The sequence below is a fragment of the Rhineura floridana genome, chromosome 12, assembly GCF_030035675.1.
Source record: "Rhineura floridana isolate rRhiFlo1 chromosome 12, rRhiFlo1.hap2, whole genome shotgun sequence".
NCBI classification, from domain to species: domain Eukaryota; kingdom Metazoa; phylum Chordata; class Lepidosauria; order Squamata; family Rhineuridae; genus Rhineura; species Rhineura floridana.
The window spans coordinates 40,688,359-40,714,708 of NC_084491.1; the positions used below are offsets into that span (position 1 = coordinate 40,688,359).

The following is a 26,350-nucleotide window of genomic DNA, read 5'->3' on the forward strand; positions in this document are numbered from 1 at the left end:
CCCTCCAAATGTTGTTGGACTCCAGCTCCCATCAGCCACAGACAACATGGCCAACGGTCAAGGATGATGGGAGTTGTGGGGTGCACCACATTGGCTATCCCTGCTGTAAATAATCTTTTAGGGCTGCCGCCACAACCAGTTAATCAAACCTGTAATTGATTAATCTGCGAACTGAGTGCTAAAAAGCCACATTTATTTTGGGAAAGCTATTTTGGTCCTGGTATGGTTCTGTAATTAATATGGAATGAAATAAGCCATTAAGGGTGACCTTTCCTTCAAACAACAAGTGGCCAGTGTGGTTTATTCAATGCTGTGTTGCCTTGTACTTCCTTTGATATTCCACAAAGGGATATTAAGGTTTTAGTGATAAAATTGCTTTACATTTGATCAGCTGATAACTTAAAATAGACAAGTGAGTTACCGACGCCCATTTTTTTTCTCCATGGGTTGGCAGCCCTGGTGCGTCTTCTCCAGTCTGATTGCCCTGTTTGGTTTGTGGGTTTGTTCGTCAGCATTTCAAGTGTTTCTGGGATGGAATAAAAGAGAACGAAAAGAAAAGCGCGAGGGACAGCGAACGAGGGTTTGTCCCGGTGCTTCAGCACTTCAGAGAGGCCTCGTCAGAGCTGGCCTGATTATATGTGGCATAGATCTTATGGCATAGACCGTAGATTGTGGTAAAACACCTGCCTTGCATGCGGAAGGTTACAGGTTCAATTGCCGGCATCGCCAGGGAGGGCTGGAAGAGACTCCCTGCCTGAAACCCCAGAGAGCTGCTGCCAGCTAGTGTATAGAATATCAAGTTAGTCAGACCAAGCACAGGTCTAATTCAGCGTAAGGCAGCTCCCCAGGGCCCTATGTTTTGGGCCCATGGAGGCTGATCCATTAGGGCAAAGGGGGCAGTGCCCCACCAGCCCTCAGCCAGCTCCCACCTGCCTACCTTCTTACAAGCAAACAGCCCAAGAGCTGCCGTCTTCCTCCTCCTTAAGTCTCAGTGTCCTTTGGGGCCTTTGTAGAACCCATCAGGGAAGAGGACAGGGAAAATGGAAATGGACTGCCTTTAAGTCGATCCCGACTTATGGCAACCCTATGAACAGGGTTTTCATGGTAAATGTTTTACCATTGCCTTCATCTGAGGCTGAGAGGCAGTGACTGGCCCAAGGTCACCCAGTGAGCTTCAGGACTGTGTGGGGATTCGAACCCTGGTCTCCCAGGTCGCAGTCCAACACTCTAACCCAGCCTTTCCCAACCAGCGTGCCTACAGACGTTGTTGGACCACAATTCCCATTTTTCCTGACCATTGGCAATGCTGGCTGAGGCTGATGGGAGTTGTGGTCCAACAACATCTGGAGGCACACTGGTTGGGAAAGGCTGCTCTAACCACTACACCACTCTTTGAGAACTGCCCTTGTCGTTTGCACCCTGAATGTACATGGCAGGAAAAAAATTCAGCTGCTCCTGGAATGGAGTGCAGCAGGTGCCACTTATAACTCAGGCACAGTGTTGCAAAGAGAGATGCCACTTTTTGGTAATGACCCTTTCGGACTCTCCCTGTTCAGTTCCAGCCTTGCTTGGGCAAAGAGAAAGAGTTTGGCAACCCTGCGCCTTTAAGACGGTAGCTGTCAATGCCAGGGCCTCTGACCTTGTAGTCCTCAGCTGAGTTGGATTAAGAAGGGGGGGGAAGATTGGTGACTTTAATGCTTGTACATTCTTTCATTTCCCAGGAGCCTGACAGGCCCCTTGCCCCATGAGCCTGCCTGCCTGCCAGGAAACCCATGGTCTTTGCCGGTGGGGAGGCAGCAACAGGCGCTGTTGGTTCAACTACCCCATCAGGCTCTCTGGGTCAGGGAAAAAAAAAAGCCTTGGGCACAGTCCCAGCTCCTGTTCTTGCACATCCTTAGGGAAGGGGGTCCTTGCTGCTGTCCTTTCCTTCTCAATGCAGTGAACATCAGAAGGCCACAGGAGAAGGCGCTGCCAGGCAGCCAGGAGCCCGATGCCACAAGAGGTAGGGGGATGCAGCAGCCGAGGGCGAGCTGGTCTCCTGTCCATGTTTCCCACACCTTCCCCAACAGCCATGAAGGACGACACAGAGGTCATCTTGTACCCCGAGGCACTGGATCAGAGCAAGGTATGTGCAAAAGGAGGGGAAGCTTCAGTGTCACGGGAGCTGTCCCCCATGCACTATCCCTCAGGCTACTTTACCAGGGACATCGCCAATGGGCTGGTATCTGTCCCCAGGATAACACTGCCACTCTATTTGTGTGTGTTCTTGTGACTGGCTTTTAGGGAGATTTGGGGGTGACTTTGAGCTGCTGAAGTTGCTGAGGAGGAAGGGTAGGATATAAATTTAATTGATTAATTAATATAAAGTTGCTTAATTATATTAATTAATTAATATAAAGTTTTCTTCCTTATCTACTTAAGACATTTATATGCTGCTTAATCATTAGCAGTTCTAAGCAGTGTTTTCCCCCTTTCAGTCCCTCTCTTCACAACTTCCTGGGTCTTTAGAAGTTAAGGCTGTATACACATTATACATTGAAATCACATTCTCCCCCCCCTCAAAAAAAAAAATCCTGGGAACTATAATTTATGCCTCCCAAAGCTACAATTCCCAGCACTCTTAGGAAGCTACAATTCTTATGATTTTCTTTTTTTTTTAGGGGGGGAAATGTGCTGTAAATGTATGGTGCTTACACAGCCTCAGTCTTGTGAGTGGCTGGCATCTAGATACCAGAGCACACACGTGAACACCAAGGCACTGTGTTGTGTTACACACTGGTGCTCATGTGCTCCATTTTGAAAGCTTTGGCAATGGTTCCTGCATGGAGCAGAGTGTTGGACTGGATGACCTCCAAGGTCCCTTCCAGCTCTAAAATTCTGTGTTTCTAGAGTTTTTTCCTAGATCTTTAGATCAAAAGCAAAGACCTTCTGTGCTTTTGAATTAGTGCAAGATGTAAATGAATCCAGCAGATTTATTTATTATTATAAGGGTTGGCAAACTCCGTTTGGTTTGTTTGAAAGAAGGCATTCAGGGGAATTTCTCTAACACAGGGGTAGCCAACAAGCCCTCCAGATGTTGTCAGCCTACAGTTTCCATCATTCCTGACCATTGGCCATGCTGGCTTGGGCTGATGGGAATTGGAGTCCAGCAACAATTGGAGGGCACCAGGTTGGCTACCCTGATCTAGAAGTAGGATTGGTGAGAAACATTGAACCAAAGCATCTAGCTTGTCTGGGGGGAGCGGGAATGGAAATGGACAGCCTTAAAGTAGATCCTTACTTATGGTGACCCTATGAATAGGGTTTTCACGGTAAGTGGCATTCAGAGGTGGTTTGCCATTGCCTTCCTCTGAAGCTGAGAGGCGGTGACTGGCCCCAGGTCACCCAGTGAGCTTCATGGCTGTGTGGGGATTCGAACCCTGGTCTCTCAGGTCGTAGTCCTAGGATAGGTAAAACTGACCATGGGGGAGGAGGAGGGGGAGGGCGGAGGCGAAGGGGAAGGGGAAGGAGGGGATTGGAAGGGGATGGGGAGGGGAAGGGTGAAGGATGGGGGAGGGGAGGGACAAGAGGGAGGTGATGGGAGGGAGGAAGAGGAGGGCAGGTTTGATCATTTGCTTGCTTATTTTCAATGGGATTTACTCCCACGTAATCATGCTTGAAAATGAAATGGACTGTCTTCAAGTCAATCCTGACTTATGGTGATCCTATGAATAGGGTTTTCATGATGAGCGGCATTCAGAGGTGGTTTACCATTGCCTTCCTCTGAGGCTGAGAGGGAGTGACTGGCCCAAGGTCACCCAGTGAGCTTCATGGCTGTGTGGGGATTTGAACCCTGGTCTCCCAGGTCATAGTCTAACACACTAACTGCTATGCCACACTGGCTTGTCTAGAGGTAGGAAATTTGTGACCCTCCAGATGTTGTTGGACTAAAACTTCCATCATCCCTGACCATTGGCCATGCTGGCTGGGGCTGATGGAAGATGGAGCTCAACTTACCTTTTGGTCCAGGCTTTCCCTGACCCGTAAGATTGGACCCTGTTTTACATCTGAATGCATGAAGCAGCAACCATCAGTTGCTTCAGACTTCTTATGCAGGGTTTCCTTGCCCCATAAGATTGGGCCCTGTTTTATGCTTTTGAGACCTCTTAATTTCTGTGTTATTTGCTTTTACATGCCTTTATGTGTTTTTATGCTGCATTTTGGTTGTACTTATGTTTTAATGATATATTATTTGTTTTTTAGACTGTACACCGCTTAGGGATTTTTGAAATGTTTAACCGGCTCATAAATGCTTTTAAACCATTCAGTCAATCAAACAAACAAACAAACAATCAATAACTAAATAATAACATCTGGAGAGCACCAGTTGGCTAAACCTGTCCTCAGAACATAGAAGCAGTTGTAAAGCATGGAATTGGGGGAGGGAGAGAGGAGAGCACAGAAATGTTCTTTGGTATTTCATAACTGATGTAATACACATATCCATCTAAATTGGGTCTCCTGTGTAACCATTAAGTTCAGGGTCTACAATTTTCCAGCTGCTCCACTGGGCTGCTGACAAGATATCTAAGAACTGAGATGTTGCAAGTACATCCCTATTTTTTTTTCCTGTGAAATGTTAGAGGAGATAAGTTAAAGATTTACTCTTAAAGATAGGTTAAAGGTGCTTGGAATACTGCATACAGTTCATGTTGACACACCTCAAAAGGGATATAGCAGAACTGGACAAGGTCCCAAAAAGGGCAACCAAAAATTATCAAAGGGCTGGAGCAAGAGGAAAGACTGGGGCTTTTCAGTTTAGAAAAAGGCAAGTAAGGGGTGGGGGTGACACATCCTATATAAAATTACTCATGGCATATTTTTCTCCTCTCTCATAAAACTAGAAGCCGGGAACATTCAGTGAGCCTGGATGCTGGGAGGATGGAAGCACTTCTTAGCTCAGCGTGTTGTTAATGAGTGGCATTCACTTCCAAAAGATATGGTAGGAATGGCCACCAATTTAGATGGAGGATTGAAAGGGGGATTAGATTAATTCATGGAGGATAAGGCTATCAATGGCTACTAGCTCTGATAGTTACATGCCACCCCCAGGACCAGAGGCAGGCAGCAGTCCTGTCTGAGCGCCAATTGCTGAGAAACAACAAGAAGAAGGAGACTGCCTACAGTCCCTGCTTGTGGGCTTCCCAGAGATATCTGGTTAGCCACTGTGGGAAACAGGGTCTTCAGTGTAAACTTAGGGACAGGCCACAAGGAAACAGCGATACTAGACCTTTCCAGAGGAATGCCTACTTGTGTGAAAGGAAAACAGCGGATTTGAAGGTAGGAAGTGTGAATCTTTCAAATCTGTCACAATGGCAAAAGCTGCGTCTTTACTGCGAAGTTCAGTTCCCATGTGAATGAGCCCTCACTGTAGCATAGCTGCTGAAAATGAACTGGGAAGTGCCCAGTTCAAACCTCAATTCATGGATTTAGGCATGACACAGTCTCCTAGCTTCAGCTACTCCGCTTCTGGGAAATGCTTGTAGCAATACTGGTCCACCTTGCAGGGTGGTTGTAAGGACCAGTAAGATAATGGAAACTTAGAACTTTGAACAACTTGGAAATCTGGCATATGAGTGCTATTATTAGTTGTTGGGGTGGCGATTGCGCCTGTTGATGTAGCTGAGGGCTACATATTATTATTCCTTATGGGCTGGATTAATGTTAAAGCGCTTGCTTGCTCTCATTCCAGTTCCTAAAAATAAACCCAATTATCATATTGTGAAAGTACGCAGGAGGAGATCCAGCATGGTCCTTCCCTGTCGGAAGCCACACTGTCTTGGTTTGAAGAGCATCTACTCAGCAGCAGGGAAGAGAGAGTAGGGCAGAGGTGCAGTCTAGAACCGACAAGCTCCAGCTGCAGTCTCTTTACAAGGCAAGACTTCCTTGCTTTGTAACCAGGCAGCCCAAACTTGAGGGGGGGGGGAATCCTGAGCGGTATTTAGGTTTTGCATCAGACACTGAAAAATGCCCAGGGCTGCTGAATACTTAAATTCACAGCTGCTGTGTTGTTGCTTTATTCTTAGCGACATTGGTTTTGGTCCTGTCCTTACTCCATAGAAATCAAACATACCTGGTTTCTCCATTTGCCCTATTTCATCATCACAACAACCCTGTGAAGTAGGAATGACTGGCCCAAGGTCAGCCAGGTTGCAATCGTAAGTCCACTTTCCTGAGGAGTAAGCCCCACTGAACGCAGTGCAGCTGGCTTTCAAGGAAACATGAATATCCTACCACTGGGATTCGTAGCTAGCCACGGCTCTGAACTGATGCTCTCTCTGATCTGAGGCTGACACTCCAGCGGCGGCTGGTAGCTCCATGTCAGTAGAGTAGTGGAATCCATTCTGGGTTTTAGTCCAAACTTGCTCAGTATCTTGGACAGCTCCTTGAACGTTTGGACTAAGACCCAGAACGGATCCCACTGCCCCACTGACATGGAGCCACCAGCCGGCCCTGCGACACTCAATGTACTACATCAGTAGTGGGCAGAAGTTAGACAGTGACCACTGGCCGCCGGTTGCTGGTGAACTACCTAATTATGGGATGCTCCTCACCAAGTGTGTTGGACTAAGTGGACGTTGCTGCGCCCATCGATCCAACAAAGGTCTTCTTCTGTCCTTAAGCAAAAGCAAGATCAGTTTTGCCTTAACTGTACAGTTAAGAGATTCCAGAGTATGTGCTCTTGCTTTGCAAATAGTATAACACATATTATTGTAAGGGCCAAAAAAGTGCAGAGAGGCATGTTCTATGGAATGGATGCTCCTCATTCATGCAATTTTTTGCAGCATCCACACAATGTAGTTGGCATCAAAATGCCAACCTGTGTCCTCCCCCCCCCTTTAATCCAGATTTACCCTTTCTGGGAGGAAATCCTATAAGCTGAAAAGGCTGTTGCCAACCACCCGTTTGTGATATCTAAATGATCTGTTTACTAAATTAACACAGAGAGAGAGAGACACATCTAAACACACCCTGGATCATGTAAGACTAATGCTGGCTAACCCTTCTGCTTATACCACAGAACATCTCCAAACTTTGCAATGCAGTTCTCCAGCCAAGTGACATAATCAAAAATTCATATACTAGTGTAACATGTGCATAAAAATGCATATATTCGTGAAAATAACATACCCAAAAAATCCATTATATTTGGGGAAAATTCTTGCAAAAATGTGTATATTCGTCTGGTTTCAAACATGTGTCTCTAGAAGAAATTCACACTAAAATGCTGAAGAGTTTTCATGAGGATTATTTTAACTAAAATTCACAAATTGCTGTAGAAAGGTGGAGAACCGAATTTAAGGCTGGAAAAAATGAAGAATGGAGAGAAGCGAAGTTGACAGATTTGTCCATCCCTGCTCACTGGTGTCTGGTTACCCCCAGGAAAACGCCAACCCTGTGGCTCCATCTTTGCCTCGGTTCTTGTTAACTGAATTCTCCAACCCTGTGTTTGAGGAGGACAACAAAGGGCCAGACCAGAGTCAAGCAGACGTCGAGAACGGAAGCCACACAAAACTCTCCGCCAACGGCTTTGGTATCACCAAAGGGAAAGCAGGACGGGGTTGAGGCACTGGCAGAACCTGCTAGGCAGCAGCAGATGGCAGCTCCATGTCAGTGGGGCAATGGAATCCGCTCCGGGTTTTAACCCTAACTTTCTGCCGAAGCACCTTAGACAGCTTCTTGAAAGTTCAGATTAAAACCTGGAGCGGATTCCACTGACATGGAGCCACCAGCAGTCACTAGATAGCGATATTTGACGGTGTTGGCATCAGAGAGCCAGAGCAAGTGATCCAGTGGGAGGATCCTTTCAGGGCCCTGAGCCCAAAGGTGGGGAGTTTTTCATGCCATAGGCCCGGGGTGGGGAAACTTTTTCAGTCTGAGGGCCACATTCTCGTCAACCTTTCAGGGGTGGGGCACAGGCCAGTCATGGGCCAGAGGCAAAGTGGGCAATTTTGCCTTTGTACAATAGGCTAGATTCGGCACACTCTTTTATATCATTCATCCAGGCAGGCAAGAAACAATATCATAGGAATATGGGGATCTGCCTTATACTGAGTTGGTCCATCTGGGTCAGTATTGCCTACATTGACTGGCAGTGGCTCTCCAGTGTTTCCAGCCCAGCCCTACCTGGAGATGCCGGGGATTGAACCTGAGGCCTTCTGCATGCAAGGCAGGTGCTCTGCCACTAATCCACGACCCTTCCCTTTAGAGTTCAGAGTTCAAGGACACATTCTCGGCAGGCAGAAGCACTCAAGGAGGGGGAGGGGTGTGGCCTGGGGGGAGGGGTCATGGCTGAAGAGGAGCTGTAGCCTGGGGAGAGCCAGATGGAGAGGCCTGGATGGCCACATGTGGCCTCCAGGGTTGAGGTTCCTCAACCCTAAGTTAAAGAATCTCAGGGAGCTGCTGACGGGGAAGACACCTGTTTAAAACCCCTGGGAAGCTGCTGCCAACCCAGAGTAGGAAGTCATGCTGGGCTAGATCAACCAACAGCTTGACCTGGAATGGGGCAGCTTCCTATGTCCCAGCGGGGACTGGGGGGTGGGTTGCCCTATGTGATACTACTTTGCAAATCTGCTTCTGTTCCTGCAGCCCAACAGGTCTGGGACGTCGCTAGCAGGAAGTTCAAGCCGGACTGCAAGTTCTCCTGGCTCTGCGTGGCTGTCCTCAGCACAGTCCTTCTGCTCCTCCTGGCCTTACTGGTCGTCATCATCGTCACCTCCCGTAAGTTCCCAGGCACCCCCGAGACCTCTTCCGAATTCCTTCCTCTCCGAGAAGCCTCTTCCTGCTGTTAGAAAAAGGGAGAGCTGGAAGATTCAACAGAAGCAGAAGGGGGATCTTGCGTGATGCCCTTCAGTTAGGATCTGGACGGCAGAGACTGGTGGCTCTGGTGCTAGTCTGAGCACCTTGGAGAGCTCCTTGAAACTTCAGGCTGAAACCAGGAGCGGATTCGCAGCCCCACTGATAGCGGAGCCCCCAGTCTCCACTGCATCTGGCTGGGTAGAAAGCAGCTCTGGTTGAGTATTGAGAGCCAAACCTCAGTCTCCTCTTGCCAACGTCAGACTTCTCTTTGCTTTTTTTAATTGTCTTTCTATGGTAGCAGAGCTGAAATCCCCTGAGCCACTCAAACCCTTACCCGGTGCTTCTGATGCTCACACCATCACCATTACCTCAGCTCCCATCACCAGGACCTTGCCAATCCCTGAGTCCACAAGCACACCTACCAAGGAAGAATCGCACGGAACCAGAACTCCAGCACCACGTGAGTAGACCATTGCTGTGTGGGTGATGCCTGATTTCCATTTGATACCATTAAAAAAAATGACAGGTCAGAGACACTCTGTAGGTAGAGGAGCTCAGAGGAGCTAGATCATCACAGTAAGTCTCTTTTAAACATTGCCCAAAGCGAAAGTTACTCTTTGTATGCTGAAGGTGAACTCTGATTGTGCCTCTTGCTTGTCTGAACGAAGCATAGAGAAGGCTGTGTGCAGAAACCAGCCTGCTGTACAAAGGACATGTTTACATGCATTGCTCCACCCACTTTTGCCTCTGGCCCCGCCCACCACTGGCATGTGGTCCTTGGAAGCTGCCCAGAAGGGAATGTAGCCCTCGGTCGAAAAGGTTTCCCCTCTCCTCTCCTAAATCCACTCAGTGCATTGTTGGGTTTTTGTCTCCTCTTACAGCATGTGGGGGGATCCTACATGGCCCCAAGGGCACCTTCAGCTCCCCCAATTACCCAGCCCCCTACCCTCCCAATATCCTGTGTGAATGGCACATCCAGGTGACGGCAGGGATGGCGATCCAGCTGAAGGTGGAGGTGTTGGATCTTGAGCATTCTGCCTCGTGCCTCTATGACAGGCTGGAGATATTTCAGGAGCAGAATGCTTCCTCATTGTGGGATGGGAGTGCCAGGTAAGGAAACTGAATCCGATTTGTTGTTGTTGTTGTTGTTGATTCCACTTCTACCCCACCCTTCCTTCCAAAGGAGCCCAAGGCAGCGCAGAACAAAACATAAAAACAATACAGTTGGAAATAAAACAAACATATAAAACATTTTATTTATTTGTTAGTCACCTTCCACGCGTCTCGAGGCAATATACAAAATGCAATAAAAGCAACTTAAAAAACCAGTTTAAAACATTACAGAAAATGGCAGGAGATGTAGAAAAAGGCAAAAACAAGTAGACACCCCTGGCAGAGCCCTATTCACCCAGCTCAGAGAGGAGCCATGTCAACCATCTCTCAGCTCCTTGGGGACAGGGCAAGATAAAAACTGTACAGACAATCGTACTTGTGATTGTTGTTGAACATTTGAGTTGAGTGTTCCTGCAAACTCATTTTTGGAGAATTCCCTTGAGAAATAGTCCCCTCCCCCCCAAAAAAAACCCCTGCTTTCACCTGGGGTTGCCAGCTGATCAGAACAACTGATTTAGGTAGCTCATGTGCCTTTAGCAGCAAGTGGATCTACACAAAATCAGGAGACAAAGCTCTTCACGGAACAGGAGGCCTAGCCCCTGCAGTTCTAGTTGCTGTTAAAGGTGCAAAAGTAGGGACCAATAAGAAAAGTTGGCAACCCTTCTTTCAACCGTACTCCACAATTCCCAGGCTTCATGTTTTTGGGATACCCTCTCTCGAAGCTAGCACCAGCAGCTGGAACATCCAGAAGGCTGTGGAAGAGGACTCTGTCATCACCTTCCCCAGCATTTCCCTTTTGCAGCCATCGACTGCCTCTAGAGGCGATGAAAGAGCCAGCTGCAAATCAGAGAAGACCATGCCCCCGCCTCTGAACTGCATTGAAGCCAGACCATTGCGGCTCTTTGGAATGCAATAAGATCAGCGTCTGCAACTTTATTGGTTAATTTTCTTTTTTCCCTGTATTCAAGCCTAGAATATTTCTTTTAAAGTATTGAATGTATTCTATGTTTGCTAAACTGTTGTTTTTTGTCTTTGAATTTATTGATATGTTTTTGTCAACAGCTTTTCCTCCCACCATCCACCAACCAATAATGTTTTGTGTTTTCATAATAAGCGGGTGTCTGTTGTAAACAACTTTGGGCACAGCTCACTGTGGAGAGGCAGCGTATAAATAAATGAAATCAATGAATCTATGTCCATCCCTTTTCTCTCCCAGGGGCCATGGGAAAATATTAGCTGTTTCCCTTTGGCTCCCTTTTTAACAGGCAGCTTTTGCAGGTACTGTGGCTCTGTGGCACCTGCAACAATCAACACCAACTCCAGCCGGCTTCAGGTTGTCTTTGTTTCAGATGATGACACTGCTTCCTCAGGCTTCACTGCCTGGTATCGGGCCATTCCACCCAGTGAAAGTAAGTGCATCCAATGGGTGGGGTGAGGCGGGGTGTCCGCACTATACATTTAAAGCACTGTTCTACCACTTTAAACAGTCCTGGCTTCCTTTAAAGAATTCTGGGAAGTGTAGTTTGGAAAAGTTGCTGAGAGTTGTTAGGAGACCCCTGTTCCCCTTGCAGAGTTACAATTCACAGAGGTCCCTGAAAAGTGAGATGGACCAGTGGTCCCCAAACGTTTTCCACACAGACCACTTGAAAATTGCTGATGGTCTTGGAGGACCACTTAATGATTTTTCTGCCTGTTGTAGAAATTATAATGTGCTGTACTAGATGTTGTATGATTTTAATTGCATTTTATTGTTTTATTTCATATATATATATACATAAATTTGCATTCCAGTTTGAATTCCATGGAATTCCATAGAATTCAAATTGCAGAACAATATAAAGAATAAAAGAAGCCATAAAAACACAATTAAAAATCAATATAAACATTTAATGCGATGGTTTTGCCATGTACCACAAATTCACAGATAGGCCACAGACCACCTGAATGTAGCTTGCAGACTATTGGTGGTCCGTGGATCACACTTTGGGAACCCCTGGATTAGACTGCAGTGCAATTTTGGATATGAACTGGGGAGAGGGCTTCATGAAAGAGGAGCGATTTGAATGAACATAAAGAGCAGAAAGGAAGAAAGTTTTGTCATCGTTGTTTGAAGCAAGGGAGAATGGTTTTCTCCATACAAATGACTAAATGGAAAATTTCGAGCGATGCCCAGTCTGCAAATTGTCCGAGCACTGAATGATATATAACTTTTGGCCATTTGAGTACCTTGGCTAATTTTGGTCTCAGAACATGATAAACTTCTAGATTGGAGAAGCAACTGAGAGACAAACCTGGTCTACAACCTCACACTGATTTGAAACCAGATTTAACTGTCATGGTTCCCCCACCATCTCCATCACTACCTGAGACCACACGGTTGACACTTCCATAGAAGTTCTCATCAGCTGCTTCAGAAATGAACAGTTCCCAAGGTCCCTTTGGGAGGAAGGGGAAGCCATGAAGGTTTCAACCGGTTCCAAAACAGCTTCAAGCCAGTTTGAATTCTTAGCTTCTTGTTCTCCAGGGATATTTGTCTGTTCCAGAGAACTGTTCCTGGGATGAATTTCTCTGCGACCAGGGGCTGTGCCTTCTTTCTGTCTTTGTATGTGATGGTTCTTATGACTGCCATGACAAGAGAGATGAAGCCAACTGTAGCACAAAGCACAAAGGTATGGGATGCAGCAGCCAGCACAGGTGACTCCAGTACTGCAATGGGGCAATGATAAAAGAATTAGGGTGGGGCTGTTACAAAGAGTAGCCAATACCGATACTGGAGAAACTAACTATGGATCAAATTGTGATCTTCCTTTTCTAAAGATAAGAACCTCCAGAATTGCTCTCCTGTATCACTCTTGCGGCCCATCTAGTCTAGGATTCTGTTTTCTACAGTAGCCAAACAGATGTCTGGGAGAACTCCATGCAGGGTGTGAAGGAAAACAGCCCTCTGCTGCTGTTGGTAGACTGCCACTGAACCTGTAGGTTCCATATAGCCTGTGTGACTATTAGCCATTGATAGAGCTCTCCTCCATGTGTTTATTTGGCCATCACCATCGCATCATCTTCCAGCACGGAACCCATTCTGCACTGTGGAAAGAAGTCCTTTCTTTTGTCTGTCCTGAATCTCCTTCTAGTTGGTTTCATATGTGCAGTCCTCAGGTTCTAGTTGAGAAGGAGCAAACTCTCTCCATACTAGGTGTGCTTTTATTAACTTAATTGTGTCCGCTCCTCCTGTCCAGGGCTGGCATCAAGGGTTAGTATGGTCAGGTATTTGCCAAAGGTCCACACTTAAGAAAGGGTGCGTGGGTTTTTTGTGTGGGAGGGAGGCTTTTTATTGAAACCCTGGCAGGAAACTTCCTTTGGAGCAGAGAAAAAGATCTTGGGGAGAGAGAGAGAGACCAGAGAGCAAGGCAAAGCTAAGCCACATATTCTGATCTCTGGTACCAACAATGCAAGCTCTCCCATCACCATGATTTATTTGTTTCTTTACAGGATGTGAGGGAACCCTGACCGACTTGGACGGAGAACTTTTCTCCCCAAATTACCCTCGGCCATATGCACATTTGCAGGTGAGGAAGGGTTTGAGTACCTTCACAGGCCAGAGGGGTACCTCACCCCAGCCCCACTGGTCTTTGTGGCCTGTGTCCCACACTATCCCATGTGTGCCCTCTCAGCAATGCAGTGCTGTAACATATGGCAGGGTCTGAACCACCTGACTGTCCATTTTTATAAAACCACTGTGACTGTGGGACTTTGAGAAACTGTCTGTAGAGCATTTATTTATTTATTTATTTCACAGTGGCTCGGAATGGGGGGGGAGAACTTAATTCAAATCACATTTAAAACCAGATCTATCAAATTTGCACTTTCAAAACAACATGAGAACCTAAACACAGCCGTCCTTGAAAATTTGCACTTGTCCAAATTTTGCAATGCAGTTCATAAACCAAACAGTGTTTACCAAAAGGCATATATTAGGGGAAAGTGCATACAAATTCCTACGTACGTGAAAATACCATAGAAAAGAGCATTATAATACGTGAAAACTGCGTACAGAAATATGTACATTAGTCCAAACTGCATACAAAAATGTGTTAATCAGAAGAAATTTCAACTAACATGAATTTTCATGACGATTGTTTTAACTAAAATTCACAAATTGCTGTAGAAATGTGAAGAACCAAATGAGAAAATGGGAAACTGCGAGCACCAAAATCCTTCCATCTCTAATTGTATATACAGTGGTTCAGCTTCTGCCATTCTCTAACAAGAAATGAGGATATGCGGATGTATGAATGGGGGCAAATGAGAGTGTGGGGATGTGGCTTTGTCCCTGCACAGTGCTGGAAAGTGGCCCCCAGAAGGATGCTCACGAGGGAATGCGGCCTTCAAATTGAAAAAAAGTTCGCCACCCTGTATTAGAACACTGCATTGCTGAGAGGTGAATGGCAACACATGACAGCATCGCTGCCAGACCCTCCAGCCGAACGGAAATTTACACACAAATTCAAAATGTAGCAAAATTCCAGGAGCTGAATTTATGCTTGCCGAGCGGGGACGTAGCTCAGTAGATGAGCATCTGCTCTGCATGTAGAAAACCCCAGGTTCAGTCTCCAGGTAGGGCTGAGAAAGACCCCTGCCTGAAGCCTAGAGAGCCACTGCCAGTCAGTGCAGACAACACTGAGCTTGATGGGTCAATGATCTGACTCAGTATCAGGCAGCTTCCTATGTTCCCCAGGGTCTCACTAGGAAGAACCCCTCCCCAAAATATCCAGCTTTTCTCCCGGGCCTGCTCTCCTCCTTCAGCTCTGTCTCTGGCATATCTCCGTGCCTGTGGGCCACGTGATTGACTTGCAGTTCCACAACTTCAGCCTCGAGTCGCAGGAGGACTGCAACTATGACTTCGTGGAGGTGTACGATAGCGCAGGAATGGGGACAACCAGCATCATGGGCAGGTATAGTGGCGGCCCCTCGTTCCACACACACCCTCAGTCATGCTGGAGAATTACCGACAAATTCCCCTTCCTCTCTTCAGGGCCAGTTTCATATCTCCCAAACGTATTATTACGTTAATAATAATAATTAATTTGGGGGGTAGAAGAAAGGTGGGGTGGGGGTAAGGGAAAAGGGAGATCAAGGGGAAATTTCCCAGGTTGCAATGGTTAATAAGATAAACACTAGCCTAGAATGTTTTGTTTTGTTTTTTAAGTGGCAAAACCATACACGTGCATGTTTAAATGGTCAGGTTTCCACACGACAGCAGAGCTTGGAAAAGTTACTTTTTTGAACTACAACTCCCATCAGTCCAATCCAGTGGCCATGCTAGCTGGGGCTGATGGGAGTTGTAGTTCAAAAAAGTAACTTTTCCAAGCTCTGCACGACAGATATAAATTTTGGGTTCCAGTTTTCGTTTCTGTGTTTGCTGTGGGACAACCTGTCCATTTAGATGTGGGCATGTTATTCGCAATTGACAGGAAAAGAGACTGTGGCGGGTCTCGAACCAGGAGCGTACATTCTGCACCATCTTAGCCAGACACTTGGCTCTCTGTGCTGCTATGACAGCGAGGGAGCCTTTGGCTTGCTCTGTGCTACATTTAGGATCCCCCGACTCAAGCCTATATGCAAATAGCAAACTCAGTCTCCAAGTGCTGGTCCTTATGTGGCCAAAGCCGCACCATCAACACTCATGAGGAAGGGATCGCCATTTTCAGGGAAATCAAGGTTTGCAGAAATACTGAATATATTTAAATGGGGAGGGGGAGTACTAAAGGGATGACCCCTCCCCCAATAAACCACCTCAATATGTACAGAGCGTTCTCAGTAGGCACAGAATACTGACTGCCTTTTGGGAAAATGGAAATGGCCTGCCTTCGAGTCGATCCCGACTTATGGCAACCCTATGAATAGGGATTTCATGGTAAGTGGTATTCAGAGGGGGTTTACTATGGCCTCCCTCTGAGGCTAGTCCTCCCCAGCTGGCTAGGGCCTGCTCAGCTTGCCACAGCTGCGCAAGCCAGACCCTTCCTTGCCCGCAACTGCCAGCTGGGGGGCAACTGGGCTCCTTGGGACTATGCAGCTTGCCCACGGCTGCACAGGTGGCAGGGCACATAACCCCTGAGCCACTCACTGTGGGCGTGATCTTTAGCTGGCCCTTGACGCCCAGGAGACACGAGAGGGGATTTGAACTCGGACTCTGGACTCCCAGCCAGGCTGTCCTCCCCATTGTGCTATACCAGGGAATAGAAAACGGGGGTGGTGGTGGAATGGAGTATCTTGGAAGAGGGCGTGTCTGGAACCCTGAGCAGGAACATTCCATGCTGCATTCCACACAGCAAGATTTTATTGCAGGCCCCGCTTGTAAACCCTCTGACTCCACCTGCTGTTGGTCCTGCTCACTCAGTCTGAGCAACTCGTCACTTGAGACAAGGCCAAACATCTATCAGAGGCTGCGCAACCCCATCTACCTGTTCAGTCAGTGCTTGCTTTGCCTCCAGGCCAACAGTCCCAGCAACATCAGGATGAATGTGTGCTTGCTCGGTTTTCCCTGTTTCGACTTGGGTGCTTCTTTAAAAGTCCGTTTCCCCTTTCTTGTTTTTGCAGGTTCTGCAGCTCCAACATGCCCCCTGTCCTGACCTCCTCACAACATGTCATGACGGTCCTGTTCGTGGCAGATGAGGGCATAGCTGATGACGGGTTCTTCGCCACTTACCATGCCCGCAACGCCACAGAAAGTAGGTGATGATGGCTCCTGGAGCCTTTGTCTACCACCAGCTGAGTTAGAATGGGCCGGCCAGCTCTCTTCTCCCTTTTTTTCATCAGCACCTTTTCACCATCTCCTTCTTAACACAACTCTTCTGGAGCTTTCCCTCCCCATCTAGGCCTCGATGAGAGAAGGGCAACTCTGCCTGTGCTCAGCTTCAGAGGCACCTTCTCCTTTTTAACTCTGTACTCCCCCTTTATAAGGGGGGGAACCTCATTATCAGGGTTGGGGAGAAGTTCAAATTTGTTTTTAATTTTGAACTACTAATACGCGAACTGAAACATAGTTATCCTTTGAAATTTGCATTTCTCGAGATCCTGTGACGTGCTTCTCCAACCAAACAATGGGTACCAATATTCATGTCTTAGGTGAAAAGTGTACCAAAAAAATGCATGTATTAGCACAAGGGGAAGGGCTGTAGCTCAGTGACAGACAGAGCTTGGAAAAGTTACTTTTTTGAACTACAACTCTCATCAGCCCCAGCCAGCATGGCCACTGGATTGGGCTGATGGGAGTTGTAGTTCAAAAAAGTAACTTTGCCAAGCTCTGGTGACAGAGCATCTGCTTTGCTTGCAGAAGGTCCCAGGTTCAATCCTCAGCACCATCTGCGGGTAGGGCTGGGAGAGACTCCCTGCCTCAAACCCTGGAGAGCTGCTGCCAGCCAGTGTAGCCAATACTGAGGTAGGTGAGCCAGTGATCTGACACAGTATAAGGCGGCACCTCATGTGCCAATACTCTACTTAGCTTGTCTGGTGGCTTTGTCTCAGAGAAAAGCTAATTGATTTGTCACACCGAGGAGTGGTAAATAGTGACCTTGCTGTGGAAGTGGTGGCAAGGCTTTGTCCCTGACTGTCCCTGTTTGCCTACACCATTTTACCGTGGTGGCTGGTGCCCATTTGGACTGGTAGGCAGGGACACCAACAGCAGATGGAGTCAGAACCAATGACCGGCAGAGCCAAATAATTCCACTAGGACAGAGAGACATTTGCCATTGTGCTGGCTTCAGAGCTGCTCCACCTCTGTTTTCTGAGACACACGACGCTTGTCAAACTCCACCCATTTTTACTCTAAGGGTAGAGACACACTCACTGTGCTGCCAGTTCCAGTGTGTCTCTATCTCTCTCTTCTGAAGGCACAGAAGACGTTAGTCAAACCCTGCCCCTTTTTACTCTTAAAACCTCGTTGGATCAGCTCCAGTGTTTTGTTTTGTTTTGTTTTTCATTCAGGTTTAGGCAGATGTCGCAGCTGATTGGTAGATCAACCCGCTTGCCTTCCAGGTGTGGCCAATGGAAACTCTTTGCTGCACGCTCAGACAGAGACTGTGATTGGCCCAACACTGCTGTGCGTGGACCTGAAAGGTCTAAAGTCAGCAGTGGGGAAGGGTGTTGTGGCCAGCCAAGGGCAGAGCCACTTCAAAGTGCAGTCAGAAAAACCATTCTCGCTGCTTGTGAAGCGACTAGCATGCCCACAGCCTAAAACCTGGGGAAATCCAGTTCCGTTGCGTTTTTCCATGAAATCAGCTTGAAGCTGAAATCAAAACTGATTGGTAGAGAAACTCATTGTCACTCCGAGGTGTGTCCAATGAAAACACTTTACTGTAGGTTGGCCGAGAGAGTGATTGGCCCAGCGCTTCATTGTGGGTGGTCCTTAAAAGGTCTGAGATCAGCAGTGGGGATGGGAGATGTGTCCAGCCAGGGGCAAACACATTTTAAATACGTTTTAAACCAAAGCCAGAGAAAACAGTCTGGCTGCTTTTGAAGTAACTAAGCGTGTCTGCAGGCCTAGTTGTTTCCCCATCCCCCTCCTCCCTGCTGAGTTCTACAGGGGCAACACTGAAACTATGGAGGAGGGAGCTGAGAGGCATTGCCACCCCCTGGACTGGCTTGTAAGTACGAAGGCAAGTGAATGGGAGCTGGCTGAGAGCAGATTGAGATTCATGGGGCAGTGCCCCATTTGCACTAATGAACCAGCAGTGCTGTTCTCTCATTTCCCCTTCTATTTCTGTAAACAAACAGGACTTTGTTATGTGCCTTCAAGTCATTTTTGACTTATGGCGACCCTATGAATCAGCATCCTCCAATAGCATCTGTCGTGAACCACCCTGTTCAGATCTTGCACATTCAGGTCTGTGGCTTCCTTTATGGAATCAATCCATCTCTTGTTTGGCCTTCCTCGTTTTCTACTCCCTTCCGTTTTTCCCAGCATTATTGTCTTTTCTAGTGAATCATGTCTTCTCATGATGTGTCCAAAGTATGATAACCTCAGTTTCATCGTTTTAGCTTCTAGTGATAGTTCTGTTTTAATCTGTTCTAACACCCAATTACTTGTCTTTTTTCGCAGTCCATGGTATGCACAAAGCTCTCCTCCAACACCACATTTCAAAGGAGTTGATTTTTCTCTTACCTGCTTTTTTCACTGTCCTAAAAGCTCGCTTTTTCTTAAACTGAAAGCTTGCAGGGGAGGGGGGGGGGAGAGGAGAAATTCAGAGAAAAGGTTCCGAGTAGCCCAAAAGGGACCAGCCCTTGCCCACAACATCTGCATCCCCAATCGCCATGAAGCCGCTGCTTTTTGCCACATCAGTTTGAACTTCTCTCAGTAGTGGAGCTTTGAGAAGCGGCCTCAGCCACAGACACAAAAATCTTGAGGTGGCCCTGGTGGTGCTGGAGGGGTCACGTTGTTTGCCCACATCTCTTGAGAAGAATGACATTTGTTTGTTCACACAAATGTTGCTCTTCTGGGATTATATGCATTTTGGCAGTTAAGGGTTCTTTTGTTTGATTTCCATAATTATTGCTTAGACTTATAGCTGGAAAGTTCCATCCTGGGGAGAGAGAAATCCCTCAGCGAGAATACCGCTAATTCCAAAGCTTCTCATGTAAATAAAGGAAAGCTTTTATCTGACTCCAAGCCAGACCTGCTAAGCTGTGGAACTGCACACTCTAGGGATGGGCAAATGTGTCAGTTTTGGTTTCTGTCAGTTTCTCATTTTTCCAATTTTAAATTCAGTTCACCACATTTCCATAGCAATTTGCAAAAAAGGGGGGGGAGTCGTGAAAATTCATTAGAATTTTAGTGCAAAATTCTCCTGCATTTTTGTATGCAGTTTTTATTCATTTTTGCAAACCCTTTCCCCTAATATAATGCATTCTTGTATGTTATTTTCACCACTATATGCCTTTTTATGTGCCCTTTCCCCAGTATTTTAATTTTTTTATACCTTGTTTGGTTGAAGAACTGCATCACAAAATTCGGAGAAGTGTGAATTTCAAAGAATAGAAAATGCAAATTGGACATTTTCTCATTAAACTCCAAAAAAATCTAATGTCTCACCCATCACTAGCACACAATCCCCGCTTCCTCGAATGATGAGGCATTCTGGGCCAGAGTACCACCCAAACTTGTTTCCTTTGCAGGGCCGGCCCTATTATTAGGCAGAGTGAGGTGACTACTATAGCAGATGGTAAGGGGCAGTAATGGCAGCCCTGCAAATAAATCAAAGCAAATGCTCAGTAAAGACTGGACATAGTTTAACCTCCACATAAGCAGTGTGCATGCAAATGAGTATGAATGCTGAATAAACAGGTCATCTGGAGAAACTCTTTGTAATATTTATTTATAAATATATACGTAGAGCTTGGAAAAGTTACTTTTTTTGAACTACAACTCCCATCAGCCCAATCCAGTGGCCATGCTGGCTGGGGCTGATGGGAGTCGTAGTTCAAAAAAGTAACTTTTCCAAGCTCTGCGGAGAGCATACGTGGAGGCAAACAGGAGACATTTCTGTAAGGCAACAAATCTGTTACTCTGCTTCAGTCCCCCAAGAGAGACACCTTGGACTTTCAAGATGCCTTCAAACAATGTGCTGGACTGTGTTCGCTCTCCCTCACTCACATGCAGACAGAGACTCTTCCCCCTTCACTTATGGGGGGTGTTATGTTCCCCAAGTTTTTATTTTACTTATTGAACAAGATTTATATGCCCCTTAATCAACAAAAAACTTTAAGTGGTTTATTTATTTATTTGATTTATTTATTTGATTTATATCCTGCCCTTCCTCCCAGTAAGAGCACAGGGTGGCAATAACCAGGTTTACATACAGCAATATATACATTCATTAAAAATACAGATAAACTCAAAACTTAAAAAACAAATTGACATAACATTTATCAAGATACAAATAAAATCAACTATTTAGTTCTGATTTGTACACTGGGGTGGCATTGTCCCAAGCATTAGCTCACATCGGTAGACCGTTATAGACTTTTATTCTAATGAAACAATAATTATTCAGAAGGCCTAAATCCTCCTTTCCAGAGATGCTGAAGTTCTTGGGTCTGGCTGAAAGTCTCACTCGCATGCACAGCACACAGACACTTTACCTATTTGGACAAAATGTCTATATTTCTTTCAATTCTTGCCAAAAAAGCAATTTTCAGAGGTGGAAATTTTAATTCTCTCCCCCTGCCCCCTGGCAGGCAGCTGAACTTTGAAAATTATAACCTAAACAGTTAATGAGTCACTGTCCGATAAGAACATTATGTTCTGATGACAGCTCACATGCAAGTGAGAACATCAGAAGAGCCCTGCTGTGTCAGACCAAAGGCCCATCTAGTCTAGCATCTTGTTCTCACAGTGGCCAACCAGAAGGCTAATGGGAAGACCTGAGCGCAACAGCACTCTCCCTGCTTGTGATCCCCAGCAACTCAAATTCAAACTGCCCTGACAACAGAGGGAGAACGTAGCTGTCGTAGCTAGAAGCTTGTAATGGAAGACTTAGGCGGTGCACCAGCCAGGAAGCTGGACAGGAATGTTAATGCTAGCTAGGCCAACCAAAATATCATGAAATAGTGTGCAAGCTTTCAAGTTCCCTGGGACTCTTTGTGAGCTGGTTGTTGAATTGGCAACAGAGATGGGGGCTCAGCCATTAGGTGTTCCTTCTTCCCAGGAGGCTGCGGTGCAAAATGAAACCTGAAAACACCTCATTTGAATGTCTACTACATCCTCCCATGCTCCTTCATAAACTCACTAGATGCAGGCATTGGACTCCTCCAGACAACCAGCAGCATTCATCCCTATTTGCTTGCATAGTTATGCGTGGTTAGTCTCAGTGTGGGCTGGCATACTTGGGTGAATGGGAAACTGCCCTGCCAACCTCAGTTTGGCATCAGCCAGCCCCCCCCCACCTGCCTGCCACCTTACTTACAACCTGTCCAGGGATTGGCACTCTTTGTCAGCTTCCTCTTCCATAGGCTCAGTGTTGCCCTTGTAGAGCATAAAAGGACTAGAATCAATTGGGTCTGCATATCATTGGCCTTAGCTCTACCTGCTGTTGGCCTCCCTGCCTTCCCCCCTACCAGTCCCAATGGGCACCAGCCCCCTCTGGTTAGACTGAGGTCTTTATTGAGCATTTGTTCCAATTTGTTTGCTGGATGGTTATATGACAATGAGCATCCTGATTTGCTTGCAGGGTGTTCGTTTACACATCTTCCAGTCATTCATCCCACACGTTTCCCCGCCACTTTCCAAACCACAAAAGTCCTGCCGTGTTGTTTTTAAACTGGATTTATTGTGCTAGGGGGACAGGACACGTTTATTTATTTTGTCCCTTTTCCCACCAGGTGACCCAAAGCAAGTTACATAACTGATTAAAACAACACAATCCATGCAACCTAAAAACACCTCTGACAATTAAAAACCAGATTAAAGCAAACACAACAACCAATACAAATAAAGGGCAGGCATACAAGTCCCACCCCACTAAAAGAGGCCATCAAGGGCCAAAGGCCTGGGTAAAGAGGAACATCTTTGCCTGGTGCCTCCCTGGGGAGAACATTTCACAGCTTGGGGGCCCCACTGAAAAGGCCCTTTCTCATGTTGCCAACCTCCAAACCTCCCATAGAGAGGGCACACAAAGAAGGGCCTCCAGTGACCATTGCAAGGTCCGAGCTGGTTCATATGGGGGGAGGCGGTCCTTGAGGTATCGGGGTCCTGAGCCACATAATCCACTTTAAATGTGCAAACCTAAAGTTCTGATAATCTTCCATAAAATACTGACAGTCCGAAGGTACCTATGGATGGCTCTATACCAACAGCCTTGTCTCTCGTCCTCACCCCCGTCTAACCTGATGAAGAGTTCTGGGGAACTCAAAAGCTTGCACACCATTTTATGACATTTTGCTGGGCCTTATAAAGGTACCGTCCAAATGTGAACTTTGGAATATTCTTTATGGGCCAACATGACCACCTTTACTCTTTAGAAGAATGTTGTTGTTTCTCTTAAGAAGAGCAAAGCAACTGGAAGCTCCTGACTCTACTACCCAGATTTAGTGGCCACCTAGTGACTAAACCATATAATGACACTATCTGCGCATACGACTTTGCAGGATCTCATCTCCTGTGCAGATTAAGGAAGAGAAAGCTTTGCAGAGGTTAATTAAAATAAGTTAGTGTTTAAACAGCTGCAAAGTATGACCCAGTGAGGGGAGGATTATTAGGGGGTTCAAAGTTTGCAACAAAGCATGCCGATGGAATTCTGAGGATATGGAAGTTGGGCGGAGCCAAGCAGACACTTGACAGGTGATTGAAACAAAGTGTGTTCAAATGTACATAAGCAGGTGCAAACACCCGCACCTACACACACCAAGTCCTGTCAGATTCTCAAGGGGGAAGGGCTTTCCCCTGAGATAAAACTGTAAAAAGATTGCATCTGAACCACTCCCAGTGCAACTCTGCAGAGTTAGCCCAGTTTTTCAGATAATTGAAGTTGTTAGTTTTTTAAAAAAAACAAAAAGGGTTAAGTGAGGTAGCCAAGGTCATTCATACTCAGAGCTCAGTGGCAGAGGCTGGAACAGAACTTGAGTCTCCAGATTGTCTGAGCTTCTTTAGCACTTCCTCCAGAAAAGGGCCAAGGATGCCATTTGAATGTAGCCTTAAGTAGGGATGGGGAACCTGTGGCCCTCCAGATGTTGTGGGACTCGTCAGCCTCAGCCTACATGGCCAATGCTCAGGTATTATGGGAGCTGTACTCTAGCAACTTCTGGCCAATGGTTCCCTATCCCTGACTGTAAGACTGACTCTGCCATCTAGCAGGGCGGAGCTACCCATGATTTCTGCTGTCCTCTTTCTTGCCTCTCTCACCCCACCCTGCAGAAACATGCAGCCCATTGGAGTTCTCCTGCAGAAACGGTGAATGCCAAGCTCAGGAGCTGGTCTGCGATGGCTGGCACAACTGCCTAGATGGAAGCGACGAATTCAACTGCACAAGCATCTCCTATTTACCTATCGGTGAGTGCTAGTCCTTCATGAAACACAATTTTATTAGATTCCTGCATTCATCGGTGTAAAACACTGTTCTTCAGCCTTGGGTCTGCAGATGTTGTTGAACATCTTTTTGGCACCAGCTAAAGACATCTCTTTCCCCAGGTATTTGATAATGCTGTTTGCTTTAGTGTGCTGTCAAAGCTTTCTGTGGCTATGTGGGGGTGGGTGTTATATTATTTTGTTTTATGTAGGATACTCCATGCTCTGTTAACTTCCAGAATGGATTGTTGCAATGCGCTCTACATGGGGCTGCCCTTGGAGATGACTCGGAAACTTCAACTGGTCCACAATGCAGCAGCCAGATTACTTGCTGGGGCTGCTTTTAGAACTCATATAACCCGTTCTAAAACAGTTGCATTGGCTGCCAGTTCATTTCCGGGCCCAATTCAAGGTGTTCACATTAGTGTTTAAAGCCCTCAACGACTTAGGCCCCAAATATCTCAGAGACCATCTCCTTCCCTACAGACCTTCTTGAGTATTGAGATCAACAGGGTGGGCCTTTGTGGTAGTTCTGCCACCCTCACACATTCGGGGGATGGTGGCCCAGGGGAGAGATTTCTCTGTAGCAGCCCTGAAGTTGTGGAATTCCCTCTCTACAGAGGGGTATCTAGCACCTTAGCTATACAGTTTTTGGCAAATGCTAAAGAAGCACCTCTTTACCCTCTCCTTTCCCACCTGCAGAGCCATCCTGTGAGCCAGTTGAGGTGGAGATGTGTTTGGGTCTCAGTTACAACGCCACCTCCTTCCCCAACATCTGGCTGACCATCACAGACCAGCAAGAGGCTGAAGAGCATCTCCTGGACTATATGGTGAGCCTGACAGAAGGTGGGGGAAAGAGGGAGGGAGGGCCATGGGTGCTGGGCTGTTGGCGTGGGAGAAGGTAGAGAGAGCTCTTTGCTGCGGGATGGAGGGGGAGAGATAAAAAATCTGGCCCACTGGGCTTCCCTATCCCCTTGTCGTAGGTAGGTAGGTAGGTAGGTAGGTTGGTTGGTTGGTTGGTTGGTTGGTTGGCTCGTTCCAGGGCCTGGGAAGCCCTGAGAAAAGGCCCACAAAGTCAGTTGGCCAAGGCCAAGTGCATGAGCCATCTCCTGACAAGTCTTCCCTCCCTCCCCTTGCTCATATATTTTTTTTCAGATGCTGAAGGACTTCTCTTGCTATCCATCTCTGCGCTTGCTAATGTGCAGCCTCTTTGTACCAAAATGCACGCCGGACGGGGGCATCCTGCAGCCTTGTCGCTCTGTGTGCCTGGCAGCTGAACAGAGCTGCCAGCAGTCCCTCACCCTTTTGGGTCTCCCATGGCCCCTGAACTGTAATGTTCTGCCTGAGTCCACCAACCCTTTGGAGTGCGTCCTGCCATAAAGGGGCTGCCCTTGCTTAGTCAGGAGGACCCTCCACTTGAGGTGCCATGTCAGCAGAACACCCCTCTCATCGTCACCCGCCTTGGTGGGAGAACCTTTGGAGGCAGCCAGTTCCCAAGTGGAAGTTCCTTCCGGAAGGGCCTTGAAATCGAGTCCAGCCTCAGCACTCTCTCGGCATCACTCACAAATGTCTCTCTAAGGAATCAGTGGAGTGGAGTCTCAACATCAGAAGCCCAAGTGGCACTATTGGGTCAAATTTTAGATTATAAGCACCTCAAGGCTGAGACCTGTCCCCATCCTCATATCCTTTGTAAAGCTCTATGCAACTTGACGACACAGTATAAATAAAGTGAATGATAATATAACGGAGGCTGCAGGGCCTTCCATCAGAATTAGAGCTGCACTATTTAGTTTGGCTGATTTAGAAGTCTTTATGATCGATTTTAAAAGGCAGATTTTTACAAAATTAATGATTAATGTTAATGATTTTTAACATACGTATGTACGAATCCACAGCTTGTGAGCCCCTTCTTAGAGGAGGAATTCTTCTCTTGCATGGGAGCAAAAGCCTCTTGTGAAATGGATGCCTGCAGCTGCACATGTAGTTATGCGTCAGTGGCATATGCGTGTATCATCTGAAAACAAAGAATGAGAGTTTTGTCCATGGGAATTATGCTGTTTGTATGCAGATTCATTCAGACTTAGGTGATTCATGCATTGAATAAAAATCTGAGTGACAACCCTAATAGTTATTGATTATATATCAGCAAATAAGAACTTTTTGTTCCATTTAACGCAGCACCACATTGCACTGTAGCAGTTCACTGCGTTGTGATTTTACATGAGTCTCCATTTCAGCTCTGCCCTTCATTCAGGACTCTGTATGTATGGAAAACAAAAAAACCTCAAAATTACTTGTCAGAGAGCTGGATTGAGGATCCTGTATAAACCATGCAAATCAAGC

General features: G+C 46.7%; 1 protein-coding gene across 3 annotated transcripts; it reads left to right on the forward strand.

Annotated features, from left to right (window-relative positions):
* The first annotated feature begins 1,844 nt into the window (after positions 1-1,844).
* MFRP (membrane frizzled-related protein) lies at positions 1,845-26,118 on the forward strand. 3 transcript variants are annotated; one of them, XM_061592919.1, is made up of 13 exons: positions 1,845-2,125; positions 7,423-7,573; positions 8,629-8,760; positions 9,140-9,298; positions 9,720-9,948; positions 11,230-11,360; positions 12,495-12,620; positions 13,441-13,517; positions 14,755-14,903; positions 16,549-16,679; positions 23,858-23,992; positions 24,710-24,837; positions 25,163-26,118. In XM_061592919.1, the coding sequence occupies exons 1-13, from the start codon at positions 1,991-1,993 to the stop codon at positions 25,385-25,387; spliced, it is 1,908 nt and encodes a 635-aa protein (XP_061448903.1). In that variant the 5' UTR covers positions 1,845-1,990; the 3' UTR covers positions 25,388-26,118. The 3 variants fall into 3 exon arrangements, with proteins under 3 accessions (XP_061448903.1, XP_061448905.1, XP_061448904.1); XM_061592920.1 differs by lacking the exon at positions 1,845-2,125 and adding an exon at positions 5,248-5,319 and having other exon boundaries at positions 7,320-7,573; XM_061592921.1 differs by lacking the exon at positions 12,495-12,620.
* The last annotated feature ends 232 nt before the right edge of the window (positions 26,119-26,350 follow it).